At 38.6% G+C, this 27,005-nt stretch overlaps 1 protein-coding gene across 4 annotated transcripts; it reads right to left on the reverse strand.

Moving 5' to 3' along the window:
* Positions 1-542: 542 nt before the first annotated feature.
* LOC134866325 (pituitary adenylate cyclase-activating polypeptide type I receptor-like) lies at positions 543-26,593 on the reverse strand. 4 transcript variants are annotated; one of them, XM_063886429.1, is made up of 15 exons: positions 26,367-26,593; positions 22,515-22,692; positions 18,969-19,065; positions 14,514-14,624; positions 14,303-14,403; positions 14,124-14,221; positions 13,356-13,488; positions 11,609-11,762; positions 11,115-11,175; positions 10,276-10,345; positions 9,825-9,916; positions 8,924-9,007; positions 7,289-7,418; positions 7,015-7,056; positions 543-4,653 (listed from the first exon to the last, which is right to left on the reverse strand). In XM_063886429.1, exons 2-15 carry the CDS (start codon positions 22,554-22,556, stop codon positions 4,450-4,452), a joined length of 1,419 nt encoding a protein of 472 aa, XP_063742499.1. In that variant the 5' UTR covers positions 22,557-22,692; positions 26,367-26,593; the 3' UTR covers positions 543-4,449. The 4 variants fall into 4 exon arrangements, with proteins under 4 accessions (XP_063742499.1, XP_063742498.1, XP_063742502.1 ...); XM_063886428.1 differs by having other exon boundaries at positions 543-4,666; XM_063886432.1 differs by lacking the exon at positions 8,924-9,007.
* Between the last annotated feature and the right edge of the window lie 412 nt (positions 26,594-27,005).

Consider the following 27,005-nt stretch of genomic DNA (forward strand, 5'->3'; position numbering starts at 1 on the left):
ATTTAATTATTAACACCATTTTTTTCCCCAACAAACTGTATGCTTGATTTTCTGATAGTAGGATTGAGGTTAAGAAAAATAATATGTAGCTTACTTTGGAAAGAAATTGGGAAAGAGGAGCAGCAAATTGGTCTGTTGTATTCTTCTTTCTCATTACTATACAATACCTGTATGGCGCGTTGGTGGCGAAGTCCTTAGGGACTTGGCTTAGGAAGTGCTACTGAGGTGTCCCTGAGCAAGGCACCATTCCCTACACTGCTCCCTGGACGCCGTACATATGGCAGCCCACTGCTCCTAGCACTAGTATGGGTCAAATGCGGAATGTACATTTCCCCTCTGCGGGACGATTAAGGGTTCCTTCTTCTTGCGTCTTCTAAAAATGATTGGTTTTGAAGAAGGATCACATAAAGCTGAAACATTTTGAGGAAAAAATATTTCTTCCAATGATAAAAAATTGTGGCCAACACATGCATGTACTCCCAAATCAGAACACTTTAAACGGATGGGACAGCTGTGAAAAAATGCCAACAATATCAACAAAATACAACAATTTACCACAGATAGATTTATTTAGCAGTCAAATTTCACAATCTGGGACATGAATGAAGGACACCAGCACGCATGTTACACATGACACACTGTCACAGGTATAACATAATATCGATGAGGGTTTATAGATATTCTTTTTTTTACATTTAAGTTACTTATATCCTCATTAATGTTTGTCATTACATACACATGCGTACAGAATACACTCTCCAACTTTCAAACGCACTCCCGCACTCACTCTGAAAACAGTTACATAAACATAAACATACAAAAACACGGTCACAAACATTACAGGTCTTCATCAAGAGATCCACCTGTGTGCCAAAAATATACATATACAGTTTACTGTATATTTGATCAAGAAAAGACATCATTTGTACACCATGGCAAATTGATACAGTAGCAGGCTAAGAGCAGCTGAGCAACATTGGTACATTCAAAAATTCATTGGCAATCAATACGCACACACTCAACACTTGATAAAACTTGCTTTAAAACACACAGCGCCAAAAAAAGGCATCTAAACACAGAGAAATGCCACACAGCGAATAGTTTGACATATAAGGAATAACATTAAATATTCACTTTCTTGCCAAAAGTTAGTTTAAAAGATTCACACCAGAAGAACCTGGAGAAAGTGGGTTTCAGCTAACCATTTTGCAAGAGAGTTCCAACAATGTCAGACTACTCCTTTGATAAAACTTGCTGTTCTGTGACACAACGGATATTGTGAAACTGAATGCAAAACCAACCGTAAGAAGAGTTGTGTGTGTGTGTGTGTGTGTGTGTGTGTGTGTGTGTGTGTGTGTGTGTGTGTGTGTGTGTGTGTGTGTGTGTGTGTGTGTGTGTGTGTGTGTGTGTGTGTGTGTGTGGTCAGATGAAGCCAAAATTACATTTCACAGCCTGACACTGTTAAAAAATCAAATCAAAAAGTGCCACAGATTATCATCATTTCGTCACATTTTGAAGATTTGAAAATCAAATAGTTCACAGTTTATTCTGAAAGTAAAGAGACAGAAAATGGCATTTGGGGATTGAGAGTGGGAACATGATCTAGAAAAACCTAATTTGTCAGTTTGTTTGTTGCTTTGTGTAATAAAAAGTCATCAAACGATGAAAAGAGTATTAAACGTGACATTTACAGTAAGTGCTTCAGTGCCACACACTACCTCTATTTAATCCAACAAGTACAAGGTTCAAAAAGCAAATCAAAGCCTGTCAAATGTAGCTACAAAATAATCAAACTAAAATACTAACACTCTGCTGTCACCTTGTGGTCGACACATATACAGCACAGACATGGTCAGGTAATGAGTTTTCTACTCTTCTTTTTCACAGACAGTAACAGCTTTGAGACATGGTCGTTTCCATCTGAGCGCATTCAGACTCAGAGTGATGGCTGGTGATAGAACACGTAAGCAGCAGCAGAGAGGTTTTTATCTCACCGTCGTACACACTTTGTGTTTTATCTGTCGCATTTGTTCCACCTTCTAACACCTTCCTAATTAAAAAAGTATTTTTTCCCCACCTCTGGCTCTACTTCCCCCTTGACAGAATCTTGCCACACACGGCTTTGTCCTAAAGCAGCCAAGGAGATGCATACAACTGATACATCCCTTCAGAAGTGTGTATGTTTTATCTTTTCTAGAGTTTAAATCTTTTTTTATCTCACACAATATCCTCTGCGGCTTTGGACATCAATATCCCGTGAGTGTTTTTTTGTTTTGTTTTTAAAATTAGAAGTGAGACATCACATCTAACCGGTTATGGCACTACATGTATGGCACTTTAACCAAGAGAGTCAATATCAATCAATTTAAATGAAATCATACATCATGAATGACACATAAGAAAGCATGTATACTGTACATTGAGTTATTTCACATGGCACTGGTTTATGGAAAATAAATATACATCCTTTTCTGCTGGACAATATTCAATTCATTGTAATCTACATTCTTTTGATCCACTCAAACGACAATACAAAAAATAGGTATCTTGAGTAAATACTGTGGATAAATCCTCCTTTTTTTTCACATTTTATCTTATTGAATTATTCCCCCACATGGACAGTTATTAGCTTAGTTTTCTGCACAAATCATAAAGACAGGAAGAGGAAAAATGGGTAACACTCAAGCGATTGTCAGGAGCTGTCGTATTAAAGCCTTTTGTGTTGACTGTTACAACATGAAGTGTTTTTTGAAGCTGTTTGTGTTGCTGACGTGGTGCTGAACTGAAACTGACTCATCTTGAACGGATGATGGTTGTAACGAGAAGGCTAAATAAAGCATCAGTGCAAATCTCAAACTCATCATAATTAAACTGAAAAAATACACAGCATTTCACTTGAAGCATTTCACCAATAAATAAGCAACACTTATTTTTGTAGCACACAATAAAAACACACCGTCTGTACATTCTTTGCAGGGAATAAGTTTCTTCTGTTTATTGTGATGAAACTAAAATTGATAGCTATTTGTGACTAGGCACTTTGGAATATGAGTTTAGGAGATGAGTAATTCAAAATATTTTTGAAATGTATTATGGCACGATGGGTTAGAGCTTAGATAAAAATGAGTCCAGAGCATGTGGATTCTTGATGCCTATAATAAAATGGTGTACGTATAAAGTCATGGCACTGTGAGGAGCTTTACGTGAAACCATCCATTAAATGGCACTGTTTATGTTCACAGTCTGCAAAGACCAGAAAAAGTCTGTGACAGTAAAATGAACTGAAGCAGACTACTAGCACTAGCTGTGATAGATTTTAAGGTTTAAAACCATTTTTACTCCCCTTTGTCCCGTGCATCCTCTACAGCAGTGGTAACCAATTATTTTGTCTTGCAACCATTGAAATAAAACACCTCATCAGAAGTTGTGAGCACTTTACCTGCTTGGATTGTAATTAAGAAGCTTGAAGACACTAAAATATGTAGTGTTAAATAGCAAAATATCTTATTTTCTTAGTCGTTTTGTCTGATACAACAGCACAAATTCCTCTTATAAACCCTCAGTTTGGGATCTGCTGCTCTACAGTTATCATTCATTTTGGCACGTGTGTTCTTCTATAAATACTGTCTGTGTTTTTATTTATTACAAACAAATAGTTCAGAGTATAGTAGGCAGGATCTTCCGGGTCATCAGGATATGTGATGAAGTCTACAGATTTGGGCTCCAGTTCCTTTTGTTTGAAAAGGTCAATACAATACTGCGCAATGCAACAACAAAAAAGTTAACTCTGAACTGGACACTAAAAGTAACTATTTACAAAGTCCATGAGTATTTTTTTTCTTCTTCCTAAAACATTTTTGACATACTCTGTACTTTACGGCTGATTGTAGAAAATGTTTTAAATCTAAGATGAAACATTTGAACAATAAGCATTTTGTACAAGCAGGCCGAACGTTTGGTTGGTTTTTCATTTTGGACATTTGAGAGATTGGATCCAGTCAGGCATACTGTTTGATGCACATTTACTTTAAAACAGCCAAATATGACCCCTCCATTTGATTATTATTTTGGCACCAACTCTTCATTAATATTATCTATAAATAAAACAAGAACAGGAGCTTCATTTATTTAAAAATACATTGGTAGGAAGGGGATTTCCAAAATCTCTGAGTGGAATTTAACCATTAAATTCAGTGCATTATTTATACCTTTTCAGAGACTACCAAAGTATTCCAATAAATACATACATCATATTGTATAGTAAAATGAAATGCTAGTCAGCTATGCTCCTCTAATGAATCCCCAGTAAATGCTTTAGAAATACCTAATTTTCGAAAGGCTAAACTACAAAATGTAAGAGGTCTGAGGGGCCACTTTGGTCTGCTCTGGTTGGTCTGGATGTACGTGAGTGGGACGGCACCTTGACGTTGACTCCCGCCGATCAGACGCTCAGGTCGGGAGGCTGATGTTGGCGTTCTCCGCCAGCGGGCTGGACATGCGTATCTGGGAGCTGCTCTTGCTGAGGATCGACAGCTGAGTCCCGCCGTTCACTCCACTGCTGGCCAACGAAGGGTGCCTTTGCTGCTTCAGATCCACAGCAAAGTACCGGTTCACGGTCCAGCTGCGCCATTTCCTCTTGATCTCCGACTGCACCTTCAGGGAGAAACTTCACAAGGTCATTTTTTAATGTACTTTAAGCTGCACCAGCTCCACGAAACGGTACAGTACACTTAAGTTGTGTGAAGCATTTATTTATGTATTTGTTAACCATGATATAATTGAGCAAAGCTGGAATCGAGTGGCTGAAATAAAATCTCACAATCAAAAGTTGTGGAAACACTAAAGTTTTAAAGTATGTTATATGTGGTTTTTTTGTTTTGTTTATTTATTTCAATAAAGTTGAGAGCTGGTGTCATTTCTTCGACAGGGCTTAGAGCATTTTATTTTAATACCAATTTGTCAAAACATTAATCATTTATTTGTGTTCATAAATGACTAAACACACACACACACACACACACACACACACACACACACACACACACACACACACACACACACACACACACACACACACACACACACACACACACACACACACACACACACACACACACACACACACACACACACCTGTTAGTGATTTGTTAGTAATAACCAACCTTAGGAACCACTTAAAATGACCTATAGGACACTATACATTGTGTGTTAAAGATCATTAATTGTTTATATACAGTGGTATGCAAAAGTTTGGGCACCCCTTAGGAAAACCACTGCATCAGTTTGTCACTTGCTGAGCTTTTGAAGCAGCAACTTCATTTTAACATATGTTATACCTTATGGTAACAGAAACATCTCAGTAGTGAAATAACTTTTATTGGTCAAACAGAAACATGTTTATGTGCATTCAAACTAAAATAGGCATGTGCATAAATTTGGGCACCCCTAAGAAATAATTCCATTAATATTTAGTATTGCCTCCTTTTGCTGCAATAACGGCCTGTAGACGCCTCCTGTAGCCACAGACAAGTCCCTTAAGCCTGGCAGGTGGTATTTTGGCCCATTCTTCCACACAAAACGTCTCCAGTTCAGTCAGGTTTCTTGGCCTCCGTGCATGGACAGCCTTCTTCAAATAAATCCATACATTTTCAATGATGTTAAGGTCTGGGGACTGGGATGGCCATTCCAGAACATTGTACCTGTGCTTCTGCATGAATTCCTTGGTGGATTTTGATCGGTGCTTAGGATCATTGTCCTGCTGAAAAATCCAACCCCGGCGTAGCTTCAACTTTGTGACTGACTCTAGAACATTCTTGTCAAGAATCTCCTGGTACTGTAAGGAATTCATGTGGCCCTCAACTTTAACAAGTTTTCCAGTACCTGTGCTAGCCACACAGCCCCATAACATGATAGATCCTCCACCAAATTTTACAGTGGGCAACAAGTTCTTTTCATTGAATGCAGTGTGTTTTTTTCGCCATGCATACCTGTTCATGTTATGACCAAATAACTCAATCTTGGTCTCATCTGACCACAGTATTTTGTTCCAAAATGCTTCTGGCTTGTCCAGATGTGCTTTTGCATACCTCATGCGACTCTTCTTGTGATTAACACTCAGGAAAGGCTTTTTGCACATCACCCTTCCAATGAGCTCTTCCTGGTGCAAAGTACGCTGGATTGTGGAACGGTGAACAACTACACCATCAGCAGCCAGATGTTGTTGTAGTTCTCTGGAGGTGGTCTGTGGCTTCTCTGTGACCATTTTCACCATCCTTCGCCTGTGCCTTTCCCCTATTTTTGTCGGCCTACCACATCTTTCCTTCACACGGACTGTTCCTGTGGCCTTCCATTTCACAACTACGTTTCTGACTGTGGAGACAGACAGTTTAAACCTGTCAGATAATTTTTTGTACCCTTCTCCTAATTTATAATGTTGGATTATCTTAGCTTTCAGGTCAGTGGAGAGTTGTTTTGAGGTCCCCATCTTGCCACTCCCTAAGAAAGAACCTAGGCCAGGCACAGCCAGCTATACTATGTTAAATAGCCTTTTTCATGATTGGTTCCACCTGTCTTTGTAATTGAAGGTCTAATCAGCTAATCAAAGCAATTTTGTGCAGCAACCTGTCAGCTATAAATCCGTACAGGTGTTGAAATGAATGCTATTTATAAGGGTGCCCAAACTTTTGCACATCCCATTTTTTGCATTTTATTTTATTATAATAAAACTATGTAATGCTACCCTAAGAATTTTGGTCTGGAAAACACTAAAACGTCTACATCTTTGTAGGAAAACAAATGTTGTTGCTGTGATCTTCTATTATAAAGGAAAAGCAAATTGTCATGAAATCTCAGAGGGGTGCCCAAACTTTTGCATACCACTGTATTATAAACCTTGTCCACAGCAAGCATTATTGCTTTATCCTAAAATATGCTCCAATGCATCAAAACAGAGCTTTTCCAATATGAGTCAGAAAGACAAGATGTTGATGAAAATATCACAAAGGGATAACTTACCTCTCCATTAAGGAAACAATAGAGGACCGCTACAACAAAGCCCTGAGGAGAAAGGATACAAAACATAAGTAAAAGCTTGTGGTTGAGATTGAAATATGATTTCTTTAAAAACAAAAGCAAAAATGCAAAGACAAAAGACACGCGGAAAAGTACTGCTGTTTGATTACATGTTCAGCCATTTCTATTAAAAGCTTGAATATCGCTATCTCTCTTCTAAAGAGCCTCTTTTTATCATGTAAAGATTATGTTTTAAAATCAGGTGTTTGAGCTGTACCTGGAAGGATCCCAGTCCCAGTTCAAAGACCAGTCTCTCCCTCTTGCTGACGTCCTCAGGTGAGAAGGCGAACACAGTGTAGTGAATACCAAACAGGGGGATGAGCAGGAGTGTGGAGCGCGCCAGACGCCTACACACACATGCACACACACACACACACACACACACACATACGCACACACACACACACACACACACACAGGTTTAATAAGATTGAGGAGAAGGTCAAGCACAAATCAAAGTCATGTGTGATTGATGTAGGTCAGCAGGATGTGATATAATGGAGCAGAGCATCTGATGCAATGTGATGACACATTCTCTGAATACTGCTGCTTCAATCAATGTAATATCAATGTTGTTTAAAATAAATCATGGCTGCAGAATCAAATCCCATGAAAAGATTAACACCACCAAATTATAGATCCTAACAAGTATTGCATTTGGCCAAAGACAGATATTATATTCTGCTTTGCAACAGACCTCCACTGTTGTCGGGAAACAAAGGCGCGGATGTTTTGAAACAGTGTTGCTGTGTTAGACGTCTCCTCCCTTTACATAGATTATGAATGGATAAGAATTGTATTTGAAAGAACGAAGCTTTTGAAGGATTCAATTTAACACAGGGTGATATTAATTGATAACTGATACACTTGTGAACTAGTGTTTTTGTTTAGATAAATACTGTATACACTTGTGACATGAATACTCCCTTTAGCAATTTTTTTTACTGCTGTTTGTTTAGGAAATGAAAGCTGTCTTAAAATGTGCCTTTTTTTCTTAAGAGCTACATTTCCAGCAAGAGCGAATACACAAGAGATTTGTTAAGGAAGTCAGAAAGTATTGTGTAATGGTTATACTTCGTTGGTTTTAGTCTTTCATGGGATTTGTTGACAATAAGAAAAATACCGAATAACACAAGCCCTATCCCTCTCAATTAAGCATGAGGTAAGATTTAGTGAACTTACCCATTGTTAAACACAAAACTGTTGACATTTACTATCCATCCCTGTAGTCATAAAAAGTATTTTTGTGTCCTTATATCATCAGGGGTGCACATCATGCAGAGAGACATAGTGTAACACATAACACACAACAAATGGAAAACACAGAAACACACAACACCAAACATCTTAAATAAAATGTGCAACACAGTGGTTTTACAGTGCAGTCAGGTCAGTTCGCAGGGTCCTTAACGAGAAATCATACTCTGTACTCCTTCATTTGGATATGTTGGAAAATGGACAATTCAAAAACTAAATATTTTCAATGATCTACTGGATTAACACAATTGTGCGAGTATGTGTTTTCTTCTGTATCTATCTGAGGACTGGTCTGGAGTTTTAGTGAGGACATTGTAGTGAAAATGTAAGTAAACGAATGAAATAAATAACAATAATGAAATTAATAGGGAATTCATTTTAATAATCAAAATGTATTAATTAAAATGAATAATAATAAACATTCAACATTTACTGTACAGCACATACAAACAAATAAAAAGTGAGCAAGAACCCCTGGCATAACACACAAAGTCACATATATACACATGCAGTTGACAGAAGAACACATAAACAATCACGTGTTGACGAACAAACACACACGTGATACACATACCACACACACAGACACACTTACAGTGTGATGGTGGATAACTCTGACATCCTGCACGAATGCTGAACAGCCTGTGTGGGCTCACTGAAGCATTTCTGAGCACAGCTGCTACACAGCACAAAGACAACACAACAAAACAACAAAGACAGTGTCTTTAGGGACACAGACACAAACAGCCTCACACAACACACACACACACACACACACACACACACACACACACACACACACACACACACACACACACACACACACACACACACACACACACACACACACACACACGTGTTCACACTTGGTCACGCACTCACAGGTCTAAGCAACAGATGAGAATGACATTATCTGCAGAGTCTCAGAAGACGGCGTCCTGTGGGAGGAGGGATGTCTGGCTACAGTACAACTCCATAATGAGGCTTCAGCTTCCTGACAACAGGTACTACTCATAAATAATTCCTTAAAGTATCTGAGAGGACACATCAGTGGTTTAATGATAAGCATCTGAATATTAAAGTATGGCTACAAAAGAAGCCTTTTTAAAATGCATGGCTTCTGTATTAAAATATGAGTAATAGATAGTGTCTTAAAGGGATAATGCCCACTGCTCTACAGATAAGACAGTATTTCTAGTTTAGGCCAAAACGTTTCCATTTTGTCTCAATAAAACAACGAGTTTGGTAGCGTGAGGTCATCACAGTTTGCCTTCCTTACTATTGCAGCCTCTAAAATGTTCTTGTGATACATTGACAATTTTAAAAGTGATATATTGATTGGCTCATCCTTCAAACTAATGGTAAATCATGTTTATTTAGGCTTCAAAGTAGTTTATAAGCAAATTATAAGCAATAGCAGATTGTCAAATCATATCACTTCACTTCATGTAAAACATACAACAGTGGAGTTAGTGAAATGGCTGGTTGTTACTTACAGGTAAATGCTTGATTCGTTCCCTCCGATGTCAGGGGACTGCAGCTTCTGCACCAGGATGATGATTATTCCAACGAAGAGGACAAAGTTTATCTGAGAAAACAAATACAACAAATACATTCCAACCCAGTTAGAATAGCAATGATTGTGAGGATTCCTAAAAAGGAATAGACAAGAAATGTCATACGGTCTTTGCATGATCGCTTTTATCTTTGCTTGTATATATGTGCTTTTTGTATCATGCGTGTGTATGGTTTTTTAATAAGGGCTTTTCTTGTGCTTATGTGCTGCCACTTTGCTCATTTATTTTTCTGTGCCTATGTGCTGTTCATTTAATGCCCTCAAGCTTATGAAAATAAGCTTCTATGGATAAATCTGGCACATTACCATGATGGACTCAGGTGTTCATAAATACAAATACAGGTGAAAGCACAAGAAGGCATCCATCTCACCATAATGGAGGCCACTACAGGTCCTTTGATCACCCACCAGAGGGCAGTGTTCTCATTCGTATCCCAGCATCTGGAGGAGGAGAACAGAGAGTTTCAATAATCACTGAAAATTTTCTCTCAATACTTGGAAATAATAAGCATCATACAATACGTCAAGCATGAAGTGGCCATTTGCAGAATCAGGAAGCTTGAAGGGGAGGGTGAGAAGCTAGTGGAGGATTTAAAATGGAAGCAGGCCTAAAATTGTGTGATTCTTGCATAGATTTTTGTATCATGTGTGTAATATTAAGCTATCTTTGGCTCTTTCTGCTGGTCAAATGCAAAATTTCCCCTCTGTGGGAAGAATAAAGGTATTCTGATTCTGATTCTGAATTGTGTTTTCACCTAAGAAAATCATTTCAATCATTTCTAAATGATGTTATGTTATATCATCCTGTGCACGAGACCAAAAGCTTGTCAAAGAGCGACTGGAAGCCTTTAAAAGGTTTAATATGCATAGTAAGACATTGGTATCTTAGTTACGTAATCCCATGATCAGTTACTAAGAATGTGATTGCATTTGTTCATCGATTTAAACAAAGAAATGTCAACATAAATAAATGATCTGGAGTCAAAGTTATCACCCGATCTATTCCAATGGATTCCTTTATAATGTATCATTTTCCAAAGAAGAAAAATAAATACACATGGAAGGAATTATATTCTAACAAAATCTATACTTCTTGGTCTCAGTAACCAGAATAAATCTGCATCTTTGCTGTGATCTAATATTGTCAAGTGCCTTATGAACATAGCCAAAAACACCAACAGTATATCTAATATTGTCAGAGGATTTTTACCCAGTGTTACTAAAGTGGAGCCTCAGAACCGCCCATATAGTGACGCAGATGGTGGGAGTTCCTGTAAAACAATCAAACATTAGAGAAAGGCAACACATCGTACATAAAACAGTGATTTTACAACAGATGTGTATAGATGTTTGTTAGGATCAGATAAAAGATCACAAGTACAAGTGTTCTTTATAATAAAAGCAGAGGAAGGATGCTAAAATGTGTGTTTTTTTAGACTGCATTGTACAGGTTAGCCCATATCTCACAGGTTCTGGCAAATTGATAACCAAAATGTGTCTTATTAAGGAAAAAAAAACTAAAAACGATATAGTATTGCCACGGAGAAATTACTCTAAAAATTAGAATAAAAATCAAATGTTATCAAACTAAATAATTGACTTTAATTTACAAGTTTAAAAAGGTTGCATAAATAGTTGAATTTACAGTATGAACACATAGAGGAGTTGCTGCTTTCCACCATAGATAATAATATCTACACTCACCCCAGCCTACGATGGTGTACCAGTAGAAGTAGCGCCTCTCAGGGAAGAAAGTCTCCACCAGCAGAGTGAAGAGATACAGCCCCTCAATGAACAGCCAGAAATAGTTGGACATGACACAGTAATGGAAGAAAATCATCACTGCTTTACACGCCACCTGCACGGGAGAAAACACAAGGTGAGGTGCGTTAGTGCAAGTGCAACAATATCATAAATAGATATATAAAATATTGAATGTACCCACAGCTATTTTAATCCACAACCCAAAAGGGAAACCAGATACTAACAACGACCCAAGTTTCTGTTGCTGTCATCAAAGTGCTGATTGAAAATCCCAATGGCGAGGAACGACGATTAAAATAAGTCCTTCTGCTCTAACTATTCTCAATAAGAGCCTGTTCAAATAGGTCCCTTTCAAAAGGTATACCCCCTCCCTTATATCTTATTTTTATGTACATTTTTTGTTAAATCCTGCTGAGTATCACGCACTGCTGTTTTGATTTGGTGAAAGTACATGGCAGTGGAAAAACAACCTACTCATCATATCTGGTAACGTTAAGACCCATAAACGTTGTATATTATTTACTATTTTATATGCAAACGAACAATAAAGTAATCTGAATATGAACCATTTGTTAGACCTTCAACACTTGAGGTACATTCAACATTTGACAAGTAGGTGGCTGTTAAAAAGCAGCTTCAAGCGTAAAATCCAAGTTTAATTATCAGCCTTTCCTTCCCAAGCTCAAGACAATAAATGTCAGATTGACAAATGTCTTTATTTCGTGTAAATCCCGATGTAGACAGAGATCGTTGTCACTGTAGGGTGATAGGGGTTGCTACACACTCAACAATGCAATTACCATCAAAACGGAGCATCTACTGTGTGTGGAGGGCGAATGTTTTCACAGTCGAGACCCACCTACATGTCAGGTGCCCTGTAATCTAATGACACCATGTTAATGAGGGGGTCCATATTCTGAGTGGTCTGAGGGTCAACCAATTACAGCGCGGTGCCACGGAGCTGAACTGTGATCGCCATAGTGACGGTTGAAAAAGAGGGCAAAGTAACCATTGATATGTTAATGAGCGTGGAGTAGAAGATTTCCACTGGCCTTGCTGAAGCCATTAGCGTACCTAATTAGGTTTATTTATCATGCCTGCTTAACAACACTGTGCAGTGTGCCGTTACCACACAAAGGCTAAGAGCTTGTTCTGCATTTGTAATCAGGGAGTATTAGTCATCTAATAGTGTGTTTGCTTTTTTGTAAAACATTTGCATGTGATTGAAGTTTCTTCAAAGGTGCGTATCAAAAAGGAGAGACTGAAGGAGAAGTGTTTCAAGCCCTCTGTCTACAATCCCTCGTATAATATCTCAAACAAAACAACAAGCCTGATCATATTTTACACGCTTGCTTTCCTTTATAAAATGAGTGGCTGCACTTTGATGAAATCCTTTAATTACGTTCTCTGGAACAGATTACCTAAAAATCTTGAAAACATTCAGCTGAAGCCAAAACAAACTCTGAACATAGAGTGGAGATCATTGAGAATTATAAAGCCCTCATTTTGTAATTATCTGCGCCAAATTTAATTTAATGAACTCATCATCAAAATATTTATTTTTATTAATAACCCAACAAGCATTCATGTTTGTTCTCCTTCCTGTTGCTGAGTAATTTGTCAGCCAAAGGAAAGGAGTGTATTTAGCCGTCTTGTTGACCACACAGTATGTGAAGTTGTTACTGACTGTGTGTGCGAAGCAGTGGTCGCTGTCCTCCTGAGCGTACAGAACGCCGTCCTTGATGAAGACTGAGATGGCTCTCAGGATGAAGGACACAAAGAGGTTCATGTGAATGAAGTTCCTGGTGCAGTGGAGCTTCCTGAAAGCAAGAGAGAGAAAATTAATCCAATATTTTCTTGTTTTCACACAAAGTTATTATTGCATCAGTTTTTTTTATAATACAAATATGTGTTTTTGTGGCTGCCTTTGCTCAATTTTCCCTCTACATACAGTTATAATTACACCTATCTGCTTCAGCCTCACCATAAATAAATCGTGTTTTAATTGTTCACGTTTTAACACAAATTGCTAAATAGAGGAATATTGCCTCGGCTATTGTGAGTTTATATCCAAAGACTTTAAAAACTCAGCAAACTTTGTATGGACAGAGGAGAATACCAGAGAGCTGCAACTAATTTATCAATTATATTTTATCATCGAAACGTTTCTTCAAATGCCATAAGTGATGTTTTAAATATGCAAAAAAATGCAAAACTGAAAGGTGTTTATCACATATTAGTTGTTATAAGTTAATAAGCATTTGGTAACAATTTTTCTGACAAAAGTTAAACCAAAAATGTCATGAATTGTGTCGCTCCTTATGTTCTTCTACCTTTTTTCCATTCAAGCTTATTTTAATACAGTTTTTTTAGGGTTTAAATGGTCAAATAAACTAAATTAATCGGTTTAAATGTAATGTACTACTTCTGAGGAATCTGACTTTGTGCCGCTCACCTGAATCTGCAGAGAATGACCATGGCTGTGGTCAGAGACACCAGCGAGGTGCTGTAGCCGACCGTGTACAGGGCCTTGACCGACGCGTAGAACAGGTCCTAATGTTAAAGACAGAAGGTTAGTCATGTGTGCTTATGATAAAGTCAAACATAATTCAGACGACGTTAAGAAGGTCGTACGGGTTTCGTGGCATTTTCAGAGAAATAGCAGACTTCCACATAGTGAGGGTAAGGTTCAGACCAGCCTTCCTCGGTGCAGTTACGGCTGATCCTCCCCATCTCTGAAAATAAAAAAAATATGCTTCAGGCTGGATTAAAGCAAAGGGGATTCATTTTAAAATATAAATGAGATCAAACTAAGAAACACAGCTGATCTCCCTATTTTTCTCACCCTCCTCAGGGTCCATGAAGTCGTGGAAGAGCTCCGGACAGTTGACTACGATGACCTCGCCGACGTTGGCCGCCTGCCAGCAGGTCAGGTTGTCCCACATCCATGGGCACACTGTGGAGACAAGAAAACACAAAACACAAAATCCTGTCAGCATCATTCTGCCGTTATAAAACTGATGGAATGATACTGACACTTACTATGATCTGTATTAATATGAATTAAAGATAATTGAATCGGTTGCTGATAAGGTTTTAATTTCCAGACATATGGAGCATTTTCATGACACCCACATGGACACGACTATTGCTAACATGCAGGCAGCTTTAATATCGTATTACCTCTCTTGATTTAATAAGATATGACTGCCTGTGGTGCAGTCTGACAAACAAAACCCAGGTCAGAAAAACTCATTTAGGTCATATTTCTTAGCACACAGTAATAATTGAAGTAGATTTAGATCAGTGGGGCATAAGAGTATATGTTCAGGGAGGTTTTACAATTTAAATCAACCTAAAAGTATAACACTAAGGGGGACAAAGATAGGATTTTCAAAAGGGAGGGAGAAATTACACCCTTGGCCGGAGAGGGACCAAACTGATAACTGCCGTCGGCTGCAGCCAAACAATTAATCTTATTGATTGTTGAGAGAACCACGTCTTGCTAAACAATAAACTAAAATGCTGCAGATTCAGATTATATTTCTTGTCACAAAAATAAATAAAACAGTAGCAGCTTTAACTTATATGTACATCAGTTCTTCTTGCACTGCGACCACCGCTTGAAGGGGCAGAAGATGTTAATTGGCACCAGAAATAATGACTTAAATTTAAGAACAGCCTGACTGCCACTTGCGCTCCCCCTCTCTACTAACCAGAATTGTATTTACCTTACCTCAGCCACACCTAACTCTGAGCCCCCTGCTCAGATATAAGACGTATGTTAGAATTTAAACATCGCAAAAATAATAACTCATGGGTTTACTATCCCCCTAAAAAGATGACGTCATGATGGGACACTTAAAAATGAAATCTCTGTGTGAAGGAAGACGGGAAGAGTTCAAGGCTAACATTCTTGTTATACACCCCAACTAGCAACGATCAGCTCCCTCTCTCTGAAGATGCTTTTAACAGACTATTCAACCTCCTCATCGTTAATTAAACTTCACCACTAACACAGCTTCCTGCAGAATATCACCTCGAGCACTCAAAAGGTGGCACAACAATTAGTAAATGATGTTGATAATCATGGTGAGGTTAAATTGCAGAGCAAGAGAGTGTTAATGCAAGCGGTGGAAGCAAAAATCTACACAAATAAGCCGTGATTAGTACTGCATTTGCAAAGATTTTGGCTCAATTTAGCTGAATTTCAAATTTGAACACAGATAGAATAAACTGGCAACTTAAGGTATATAATTCAAAGTAGTCGTATGTACAGATGCAATGAAGAACACAGCAATACATCTGCCTTTCTATATTTATTTGTCAATTGTTATAGAATCCACCCAATTGGTATACCAAAATTGAATGCTACTGAACACAGTTTCCTGTTTTGTTTTGGTCTCCTTGTGTCTCTCTCATAAGCCGACAATATTACCTGACTCCTGCTGAGATATTGTCCTTTTAGTACTGCCCTTTCACATCTGTGATTTTTCCATCTATCTTTCTTTTATTCTGCTTCGATGATGCGCTTTATCATCAGCCTCCCCCATCCTTACCCTTTTCTACTTCTCCATTTCTGCAGGTTTACCACATTGTTTATGCTCGGGTGGTTTTATAGTGCTGCAGAGGCAGGTACAAGTCAGATTTTATGTGCTTTCACACTCGTGCATTTTGAGGGCGTTTTTGTGCGTTGCTGCATCTGTGTGTTCGTGCATGTGTTCCTGGACATGTGTGTGAGTTTGTGAATGTGTGTGTTTGCAGACCTCTCTCTATGCTGCTTGGCTCCATAATCTGTTCTGGTTCTGTCTGGTGAGCTGGACACCGAGCCAATTACCTTTTAAAGGGCAAATCGGAGCCAAATGAGCCGCACTGAGCCCCAGACGTAACCGGCTTAATAAAGCACTCCGTCTGCATCACTGGCTATCACACAATATCCCATAGTACGCTGAATCTTCACTGGGCTGCAATGATACAGCATGGTACCCTCACACAAACTGCACATGCATAGTGTAGAGTTATACACACACACACACACACAAACACACACATTCATTCTTTTTTCTCATTAAAGCTGATCTTATCAGCCGACTGAGCAAGATTTGTTTTTTATATTCTGAGTCATGAGCTGCAACAGTAGCAGAATACAGATCAGGGCTTTTTTCTCCCCATTCATTTATAATTCTTTTTATGAAACTTCAATACTGGTCTAAGAGGAAAAACATGTCACGAGGCTGAAGCTCATAAAACAATATGCCAGTCGATGCGATCCATTTGCTTTTTGAAAAACTCCTACAAAAGGCAAAAAGAAAACTTAAGTCATTTATTTACAGTTTGTATTCTCTTCCGTTATCATTTTTCATTTTTGTATTTTGTGCCTCTACTGTGATGTTTATATACTTTAATGCTCAAAAAGGTCTTGATTTTTTTCCCATACTGCCTGTGCAGCACCTGTTTTCACCCCTTGTAGTCTGTTAGGCCGGCTCTTTGTGATAGGTCAACTGCTCAGAGATGTCCCGCCCCTTAACCTGTCATGCACAATGTGAAAGGGGTGCTAGCCAATAGGAGCACACGTGTCATGTTGTGATGTCACTATGTTATGGAAGTAGACACAGGAGTTCAACTGAGGGGTTTCAGGCAGGGGTGTGTGGGAGAGAAAATCCCTCTGGAGGGAACTTTGGGATTTAAGCCTTTGCAGGCCATTTACATGCCCAAAAACCATTATAACAGACTGCAGGAAAGGAAAACCCCCAAAAGTCAGGGTGGATGTTTGTGCCAAAATGTGAGCTATTTTCTAAGGGTGATGTATTGCACTCATGTGATTGGGATGGAAGAACATTCTTGAAATATAAGTCAGCCAGAAAATTATTTGCCAGTGCTGACAAAACAAGCTGCAAAATGTAAGTTTATTTAAGGACCCTGTTCTGTATTGTAACAATTATGTTTAGGTGTCAAAATCCAATATTTGTTCTAATTTAGAAACTGTTGACTGAAGATGTGCATTAAGCATTGTGTAGAGGCCCTTTAAAATCAACTATTCCATTTGCACTCTAAATCCATCTGTATGAAGATAACTGCAACAGACAGCAAATCATTATTTATCAATTTTGCACAGTGTGTAGACTATTGAGTACCTCAATTAAAGAGAAAGTAACAAATAAATCATTAAATATGCTTTTAGAAGTGTGTTTTGATAATAAAAGAAGAGCACCACTTTTCTCTTATTTATTCCTTTCCTGTCCTCATTTTTCTTTTTCTCTATTTTACTTTTTCTCAAGCCCCAAGTCAGATTTCTGCAAACCAGGCGTTTTTATTCCCTCAGCAACGATTTGCTGTCAGCAGAAACACAGAACAGTTCCTTTTCAAGGGACGAGAGGAAACACGTATAAGTGAAAGCGACGAGGCTGGAATATAGGCTCTGAAAATGTATCGCTCAATACAAAAATAGGTTTCAGAAATTGCGTTCGAATTAGGAAATAAAAATAGAGTGCATCATGGTTACTATAAATGTCAGTGTGGACTGAAAACATGTATAAATGAAACCTGTTCTTTCCTCAATTCATAAAGAGCTTTTTATAATAAGAGATATAATTAAAAGAGTACATGCAGTCCGGCACGTAGCAAACAGGAAGCTTGCAGGCCTGACCTATTGATGAACTTACAGCTTCCTTCTTATTATTTCTCGTTACCTATCACTTTAAATCTTTTTATGCTTCATGTTTATTTTCAGAACCCCCTTGGTTGTCATTGAAGCCGTGAGTCACAGTGCAGTCTGGGAGATGCAGTCTGTTGGGCAACTTTTGAGCAGTGGGAGGTCTACAGCTCGTTGCTAATGAAAACCACGATCCATGGCCAAGAAAATAATTGCTTCCTGGAATCACACATCCTGTGTTTTTGGGGAAAAAGGGATGTGAGATATGTGAAAGCAGCTCAGCGTGACATTATAAGCAGACATTTGGTTTGTGAATCATATATCACCGGATGGTTGCCTGTCCTGTACAGCAGCATGTCAAGGTGATGTATGTGTAATTTGAACATGATAGAAAAACAGCACTCACATTTCATTCCTCTGACCTTTTTTCAAAATGTTTGGATAAACAGAAAATCATGCTTTTTTTGTTTAGCGTTCCTGGAAAGTTACATTTTTAGGAGAAGCATGACTTTCCTCAGCATATCTGTGCTTTGTGGCATGTAAACCTTTTCATTACAGCATCAAACCTAGCGTCTTTACGACCCATGCAAACAGAAGAATGCGAGGACAGACACAAACATTCAACCCTTCAGACACTTCCTCACTTACCTAATTCAAGGTCATCGCTGGGGTCGTGCATGATGATATTCTCCATGCATTTCTCATGTTCACGCTTGATTAAACAGTGCTCGGACTCTGAGGCCACCTGGAGAGGATACACAGAAAACACACCCTGGGTCAAAATAAATATCAACTATACTGAGAGACTGCATGAATGAGGATATTTTTAAAGGCCCTGAAAAAAAGGATAAGCATCTTAAAGATAAGATAAGATTATAATTACTTTATTAATCCCAGACTGGGAAATGTTGGTGTTGCAGCAGCATAATACAATACATGTCATTGCACAAGTAGAGGAAAAATATAAATAAGAAATAAACAATTATAAAGTATGAACATAAAGAAGAAATATAAATAAGAATAAACCAGTATTATGAATATATATATATATACAGTTGGACTATGAACATAAATAATCAGTAAGTACTATTGGAGTTAACAAAATATAAAGCAGGATATCATATACTGTACATAGTAAAATATAAATGTAACGCAAGAAACAGAAAACACAGTAATGTCTTCTATGTCTACTAAGTTTAAACGGAATTATTTTGATGTGATAAATGTGAAAGAATGTGTCTAAATTATGTGTGTGTTCTTGCTATTATCCCACATTTTGAAGTGGGCAGATCTCACAATATTGTATGATTAAAAAATTCGACTTTTTCCTGTATTAAGTGTTTTAATATATTTTGGGATGCATGGCAAATACTTATCAAAGCATCCATAGGTATCCTGTTTAACACCAAAATCCTATATCCCCTTCTTTTGATGACTCTTCCTTCACTCTGTTAGCTAGTGGGTGGTGTAGCTAGCATCTGGATATCATGGTTAAAATGTGTGTTTTACTTTAAGTTAACAAAATCTTAAAAACGCATTTACATATATTTAACTTTCTCGTTCTTTGCATCAAAATGTCACCAAATGGAGAATGATGGAGTACTAGGCTGAGGTTCCAATTATTTTGCTTTCCAAAAACATGCTTCTTCATATCCATTTTTGTGCAATGACATGACACCTCTGAGCGATTTCATCCTATTCCTCCTAAACATACATCCCAAATCCACACTCTACTTCACTTGAAAATATAGTTGCATAACTGAAGTTTAGGAAAGCCATTTACGCAGAGGTTGTCCATGAACTGCATGTCTATCAACTCCTCTATAACGGTCCCTCTAGCACTCTTAAGGCCAATCTCTGTTTTGCACCCTTAGTTTTCATGCACTGCCTCCTTCACGCTCACAGTGAACTGATAGGTGTAATATGCCCCGGCGCTCTGAGCCGTGGCTGACTCATCACTCTCTCTCTCTCTCTCCAATATGAATTTACTCCAGGCCTCGCTGCCTTGATAAGATAGGGCATCAAGCAACTGTGAAGATGTCCTAGGATTCACTTCCTTTCTCATTTCTTCCTTTTTTTTCAAGCGCAGCACATGGGCAGAATTTAAAACGCTGCATGAATTATGCGAAGCATCATCAGAGACATCTTTTATCTCCTTTATCTTGTATGCGATTTCCTTTCCAGAAACCATTATCAAGCAGGGGAAGCTGGGCAGAGACCATGCTGGCATAACAAAAACAAAAACGATATTAAGGAACTCTCTTTTATGTTGTCAGTAGTGTTTGATATTATTTAATGAAACGGACACTGGCATTGCTTGAATGAAAAATCTTTATACCCGCAGAAAGCATCCATGTTGCTAAGCAGCAGGTAGCCAGCTTGGAACCAATACATATTTTATGCAAGGCTTCTTAGAAATGAAATATAATTACATGCAGATTACTAATATCAGTTTGGCATGACTGCAGCAGGCCTGTTAGATGACATGTGTTATACATCAATCTACTGTATGATGTAATATCCTGGATAGCAGAACATGTGTTGTTTCAGTTGAACCTTGATACCTTGAAACCTTGAAACCTTGAATGTGTTGTTTCAGTTAACAAGCATTTTGGTTTATAATTTAGTTTAGTTTTTCAATGTAAATCCAGTGCGTAGACACCAACAACGCCTTAATCTACATGACACACACCCACACACACTCTCTTGCACACTTTACTGAAGATTGAGCTGCTGCTGACGCTTGCAGTTTTATGAACAGGTTATGGACAGGACCATTGATGGCTGCCCCCAGAGCAACTGCTAGGCAACCCAGTGAGACTATGAAGAATGATAATGGAAACATCCCTCATAAAACAGCTAAATGCTATTTTGAACTTTTTGAAAAGGCCATCACTTTTTAATTAAAGAGCTTTACAGTAGCAGGGAGTCAGATTTTGCTACCTTTGGACAGATCCAGGCGAGCTTTTTCATACTTAATGCTAAGCTAGACTAACTGTGTCCTGGCTGTAGCTTCATATTTAACAGGCAGAAACCGAGAAAATGAATAGGTTGTCTTTTTTCTTTTGTCTTTAATAGTGCACTCTTTAGGAAACCACTAGTTAGAAACTAGCTTTTGAGGGCTTAGGAAAGACACAGACTTTGATTAAGCGAGAGCTTCTCCAACCCAGTCGAGGTTAGCTGAGGACTGCGAAAACAGGCACCATGACAAATAGCACAAGACAAAAGATCAATCAATATTTTTTTTTATGTATGCTCTTCATTCTTTTTTTCCTAGTAACTCCCCTCCTCTCCCTTGAACAGATGTCTGTCCAGATAAACAGTCCATTTTTAAAGCTGCACATCCATGTTTCCTTCCCCTAGGCTATTTTTCAAACGGCCAGATAACTCAGTAGCTCCCACAGCACGGGTAATAAAACTCAAATATGACGTTGCAGACCACTGGCCCAGCGTAGAGACCTGTTTGACACACAATAAGTACATCATAACAGACGTATCTGCCACTAAAGGTCGGCTTGAGACTGCACTGTGCTAACAAGTCAAGAGGAGAAACGTGTCTCACATTTTAGGTTAGAGAAGATATTTGTTACTGCAAGCTCGCATTGTGAATTAATTTTATTTCCCTATTTACGATTAGTTAAGATAAAGACGTCATAATCACATTCATAAATAACGGATGGATATCAAGGTCTTTTTTTATATACACCAAATATAATTCGTAGCTTCTAAAACTGCCGCTGCACTGTGCTGGATATTTCCTCCCACACATCTTGCACAACATTCTCAGCATTCTGCGTTTTTTTCACTGAGGCCTCTAAAAAAAAAGTGAGTCACAGCAGATGGATAGGCAGCTCTCTGGTCAGCCGGGCCATCTGTTATTGTTCTATACGGCGGCCAGTCGTCTTAGTGCAGAGCTGAACGTGGACCTGTAACGTATGCTGATGTGCTGATGCGGCATATGGTGATTTCCACGCTTCCAGCGCCTGACATAAACACACCCGCCAGAGCGCACAAATGAAAATAAACCGAATCTGAAGCTAAGCGAGAGCGACCTGATGATGTAGACATGTCAACCCACTCACTCCCTTACATATAAGTATGATTAAACATTTGTGTATACTCCTAAAACACCCACTTACACACATACAGGTGTGAAAAGAACATACAGTAGATACATGCACACAAACTACTCACCAAGGGCAGCAGGAAGATTGCAGTCAGCAGGTAGCCTCTCATTGTCTCCTCTGAAGGGCTTATCCAAAAAGCTCCACAATATGTGTGTGTGTTCGGTGTGTGTTTCGGTGTGTGTGTTTTCACAGGGTTGCACTGAAATTGCCCCCCTCAGTGTCACCACCCTTCAGCATCAAGGGCTCTGAAATATAACACACAGAGGGAAAAAGGCTCTGAAAGGGAACAAACAACAAGGAAACACTAAAGGTACCTGCTTCACTTATTATTTGTTCTATTATGTCAAGAAAACCAATAAACAGACATATGTTGAGTTCTAGTATAAGATCGACATTTTGAAATTCATTAAGAGATAGATTGCGTGTTGAGTGTTTAAGCAGCAACAGAGAAGAGGAAAACAGTACAGGTTCACACAGGGATATGAAACACAAATTTAAAATAAAAAATAATACAATTCTAAGTACAAAAAAGAAATACAGATAAGTAACGAGAGTATTGTTAAACATACACACATGTATGTGTTCAGAAAGAGAGTGCAGGTCAAAGTTATTGTGCAAAAGTGCTACTATTATAGTGCTACTATTAAATCATATTATGTGTTTTGGAAACTCGAGTATAGAAAAGTTGCCAACTGCAGCAGCGGATATGTTTCAGTTGTTTTTAGATGTGAGTTCAAAAGTGGGAAGTGTTTATATATGAAATACAAAAATACTACAATACCATGAGCGGGTACAGTTGCCATTAAGATCAGTTGGGTAGCAAATTCAAACTTATTTTAATGGTTTTCAGAGGATTAAATGGATGTTATCAGTGGTTTTCGCTAGTATTGTAATGAGTCAGACCGGCCAAGCTACCCTAAACTAAAAGCGAAAAAAGGAATTGAACACTGTGAAACTGAACCAAATGTGACACTATGAAGACAAACAAACAACTTCCAACTTCTTTAAGGGTGATTACCAACTTCTCAGCTAGGGTTAGGTAAAAAAATGTGGTTTGAGTGTAAAATTACTAGCTTTGTAAAGAGAAGACAAACCAATTCTGTTGGTTTTACATAGGACACATACATCTGTCTCCTCGGTGTACATGGCCCCAGACCTCCACCCACTATAGAGTATAGAGCTCACTTCAACCTTTTCTCCTGTCATAATCACTTTTGTAAATCAGTCTTGTCATCTTGTGGTCCTTCTTTTGGTAATCAACTGTGTGAATAGATGATAAAATCAATTAGTAGGTGTAGTGGGGTCTTTTTGCCAACATATAAAAGGCTGATAGTCACTGATAACACCCATTAAAATGGCTGATAACAAAGAGATTCAAAGCTCTTTTGTAAGTGCAGAAAAAGCACCATAGTTGCTGCATTTATCCAAAATGTACCCAAAATGTAACACTGAATTACTTTAAAGTGCAGGTTGTTAAATCACCTTTCTTTAGCATCCATCAGCCCGCATCACTGCATTTTAAACTATGACTGCATGTCTCTTGCAGAAATGCACCTTAGGAGTTGTAGCTCACTGCTAGCTCGAATTTTTTGTACACAGGCTTGTATCTTCAACTTTTTTTGGAGAAACACGCATATATATCTAAAAATATTCTAACAGCTTTTAGTAATTTGTGCATTTCAACAGGATATATTTATGTCAACAGGGAAAACAGATGTTGCTCCAAAACTTTCTGTGGAACAACAGAATTATTGAGTCATAGGAATATACCTTCCTAACTTCTCACGTACAACTAGGCAAACTGGTGGAATAGAAAAGATTAAACTATAATGACAATAATCTTTAGTTGCAGCCAAATATTTTCCCTGCATTGTCTTTAACTCACACACATAAACAAACATACATCACGTCGGTGGGTATGCATCACTTCATATTTGGTCCCAACAGAATCCTGCAAACCCCTTCTATCAAATCACAGAGGACGCATTAGTTGTTGTTTTACTGACGTTATAAAAGATTTGTCATCACCTGCACTCTAAATAACTGTAAAAGAGAATATCGAGACAAATCATATATTGTATAAAGGACAAGTTGATCACCAAAGTAGAAATGTATAGACATTTGGAAGGAACACAGATTTATTTTAAGATGATCGCTTGGTATGCCTGGTTCATACTTTAAAACATTCCCTCTTCAACCCCCCTCTTTTCAAGTCTTACTCATCCACACAGCTTCCTGAACAAAATGAATCACTGCAAACACAACACACACTGGCCAGCACCAGCACACACACACACAAAACACACTGGCCAACACCAGCACACACACACACACACACACACACACACACACACACACACACACACACACACACACACACACACACACACACACACACACACACACACACACACACTCTCTCTCTCTCTCTTAAGCTAGCTAAGCTAATTCATGCACACACACAGACAAATTCCTCTCTGTGTCCCTTTCCATCTAGTACCGAATCCAATTACCTCTAAAGCATCTCTCGGATGCTATATCAAGTAATAGGACAGACCGTGCTCGCAGGAAAAGCCCGGAGATATAGAGGAGGGATAACGTGTCAAGTAGGGCTGAAATCAGCCTGTAGGGAGTGCACTTTTAAACAGAAAAACACACAATCAAATATAAGAAAGTCAGACAGTCAGTCAATCAGCTGTTTTTAATCTGAAATGTCACAGCAGCCACGAGGCAGCAAATTACATTTAAAAACAGTCCTTGGTATTTAGGACAAATCCATATGGCTTATAGAGGAAGCACTGGTGCACGAAGCAACAGAGGAGACTCAAAACTATCCTGAGGCCAAAAAGGCAAGAGAGTGTTTGATTTTCACATCATGGGATACATGTGTAGAAAACTGTGAAGCTTTATGGGAATTTAGGGGAACAAATCAAATGGTGCTCACTACCTAAGTCAAGCACTACATGGGTTTACAGAATGCACTGATTGAATTGGTAATTGTATCCAGTAGTTTTCTATTAAATACAAGACACATAATCAATAAGCCAATCATAAATAATGTCTCAATCTACTGTATTAACCCTTTTGTTGGATTGGGAACCACATTTATTGGCACAGGGATTTGTGACAGTGTGTGTGAGCACATGCATAATCTGTGTGTGTCTGTCTACAGATGCAGCTGTAGAGAAAAACAAGAGAGAAAAGCTCTCCTTAATGATTAATCTCTATTTGAAATGGATTTTTTGAGAGATCTGTCACAACACATCAGCCTCCTCCTCATGTTTGTTGAATTCCTCTGAACATCATGGTGCATACATAATTCATATTTGGTTTAAAGCGATCCCAGTAAAACACTTTAATTTAACCTAAAAGCAAGGCTGGTTAGTGACTGCAAAAATTTATTGCATGTCTGTCTGTGTGCACTCATTCACAATCATTGGGCAGCTTTGTTCATGTTTTTTCTTAATGTTAATGTGCAGTAATAATGCAGGGCACAATATGGAAGTTAATCTTTATATTGCTAGAGTCCTATTTAAATCACAGCTTGCAAAATTATTTGTGAAAGGAAACATGCAACAGTGTTAATTAGGCTACATTGAATCAGCGAACCACCTGGAGCACCGGAATCAAGAGACTGATTTTGCCATTGCTATTTTCCTTTTATTCCAGCAATCGTAAACGTTTAATTCATCAATGCATATGGGTGACCTTCGCTTTGCACATGGACAACATCAGCAAGAAAAGCGTCTAGCCTTCAGAACACTCTCACTTAAACCACACAGAGCAGGCTCACATGGCGTTTGAAGAATAAATGTATACATTTTTAACATATAGCCTCGGCATGAGTGAAAGGAGTTCCTTATTGAAGATGAGAGTAAAACCGCGCAGCGCTCGGAAAAAACAAGTGAAAGGAACTTACCGATGCGTAATTTTCACAAGAGCAAATATCTACACATGAAGCCACCGGTATTCACACATCCTCGCCATGTCCGGCTCGTAATTGTTTCGGGGATTGTCTTGATTTACTCCTTTACGGGTAATCAGCTCGTCCAGAGAACGACAGGTGCCGTTGTTGTTGCTGGTGCTGCTGTTGTTGCTGCTGCTGCAGGACGCACCGTGCTGGCTGATGCGGCACCACGATGTGGAAGAGGAGGAGGAGGAGGAGGAGGTGGTGGAGGAGGAGGAGGAGGAGGAAGTCAGTTCCTTCGGGATTCGCACCTCGTCAGACAGAAAGACAAACAAGTCAGAGAACAGTTTAATCTACAAATGCAACTGGCAGAGGAGAGACGTTTTGAAAAACAAGTTGCAATGTTGACTGGAAGAAAAAAAAAATCATCGTAGGCTACATGTTTTTTTCACATGCGTGGGACTTTGTTCCAGATATACAACTATTCTTAAAACTCTGATATGCGCCTGCGCCTCTTCTACGCACACAGTCTGGTTCCCTGCTGGGTGCAATTTGCGAGGAACTTAGTCTGCTGCCCCATGATGTGTGCGACTCACTTTCAGTACCATAAAGTTTAACATCTTAATTCCCTGCATGTGTTTTACATCAATC

Source organism: Eleginops maclovinus, chromosome 6 (genome assembly GCF_036324505.1).
Source record: "Eleginops maclovinus isolate JMC-PN-2008 ecotype Puerto Natales chromosome 6, JC_Emac_rtc_rv5, whole genome shotgun sequence".
Lineage (NCBI taxonomy): Eukaryota > Metazoa > Chordata > Actinopteri > Perciformes > Eleginopidae > Eleginops > Eleginops maclovinus.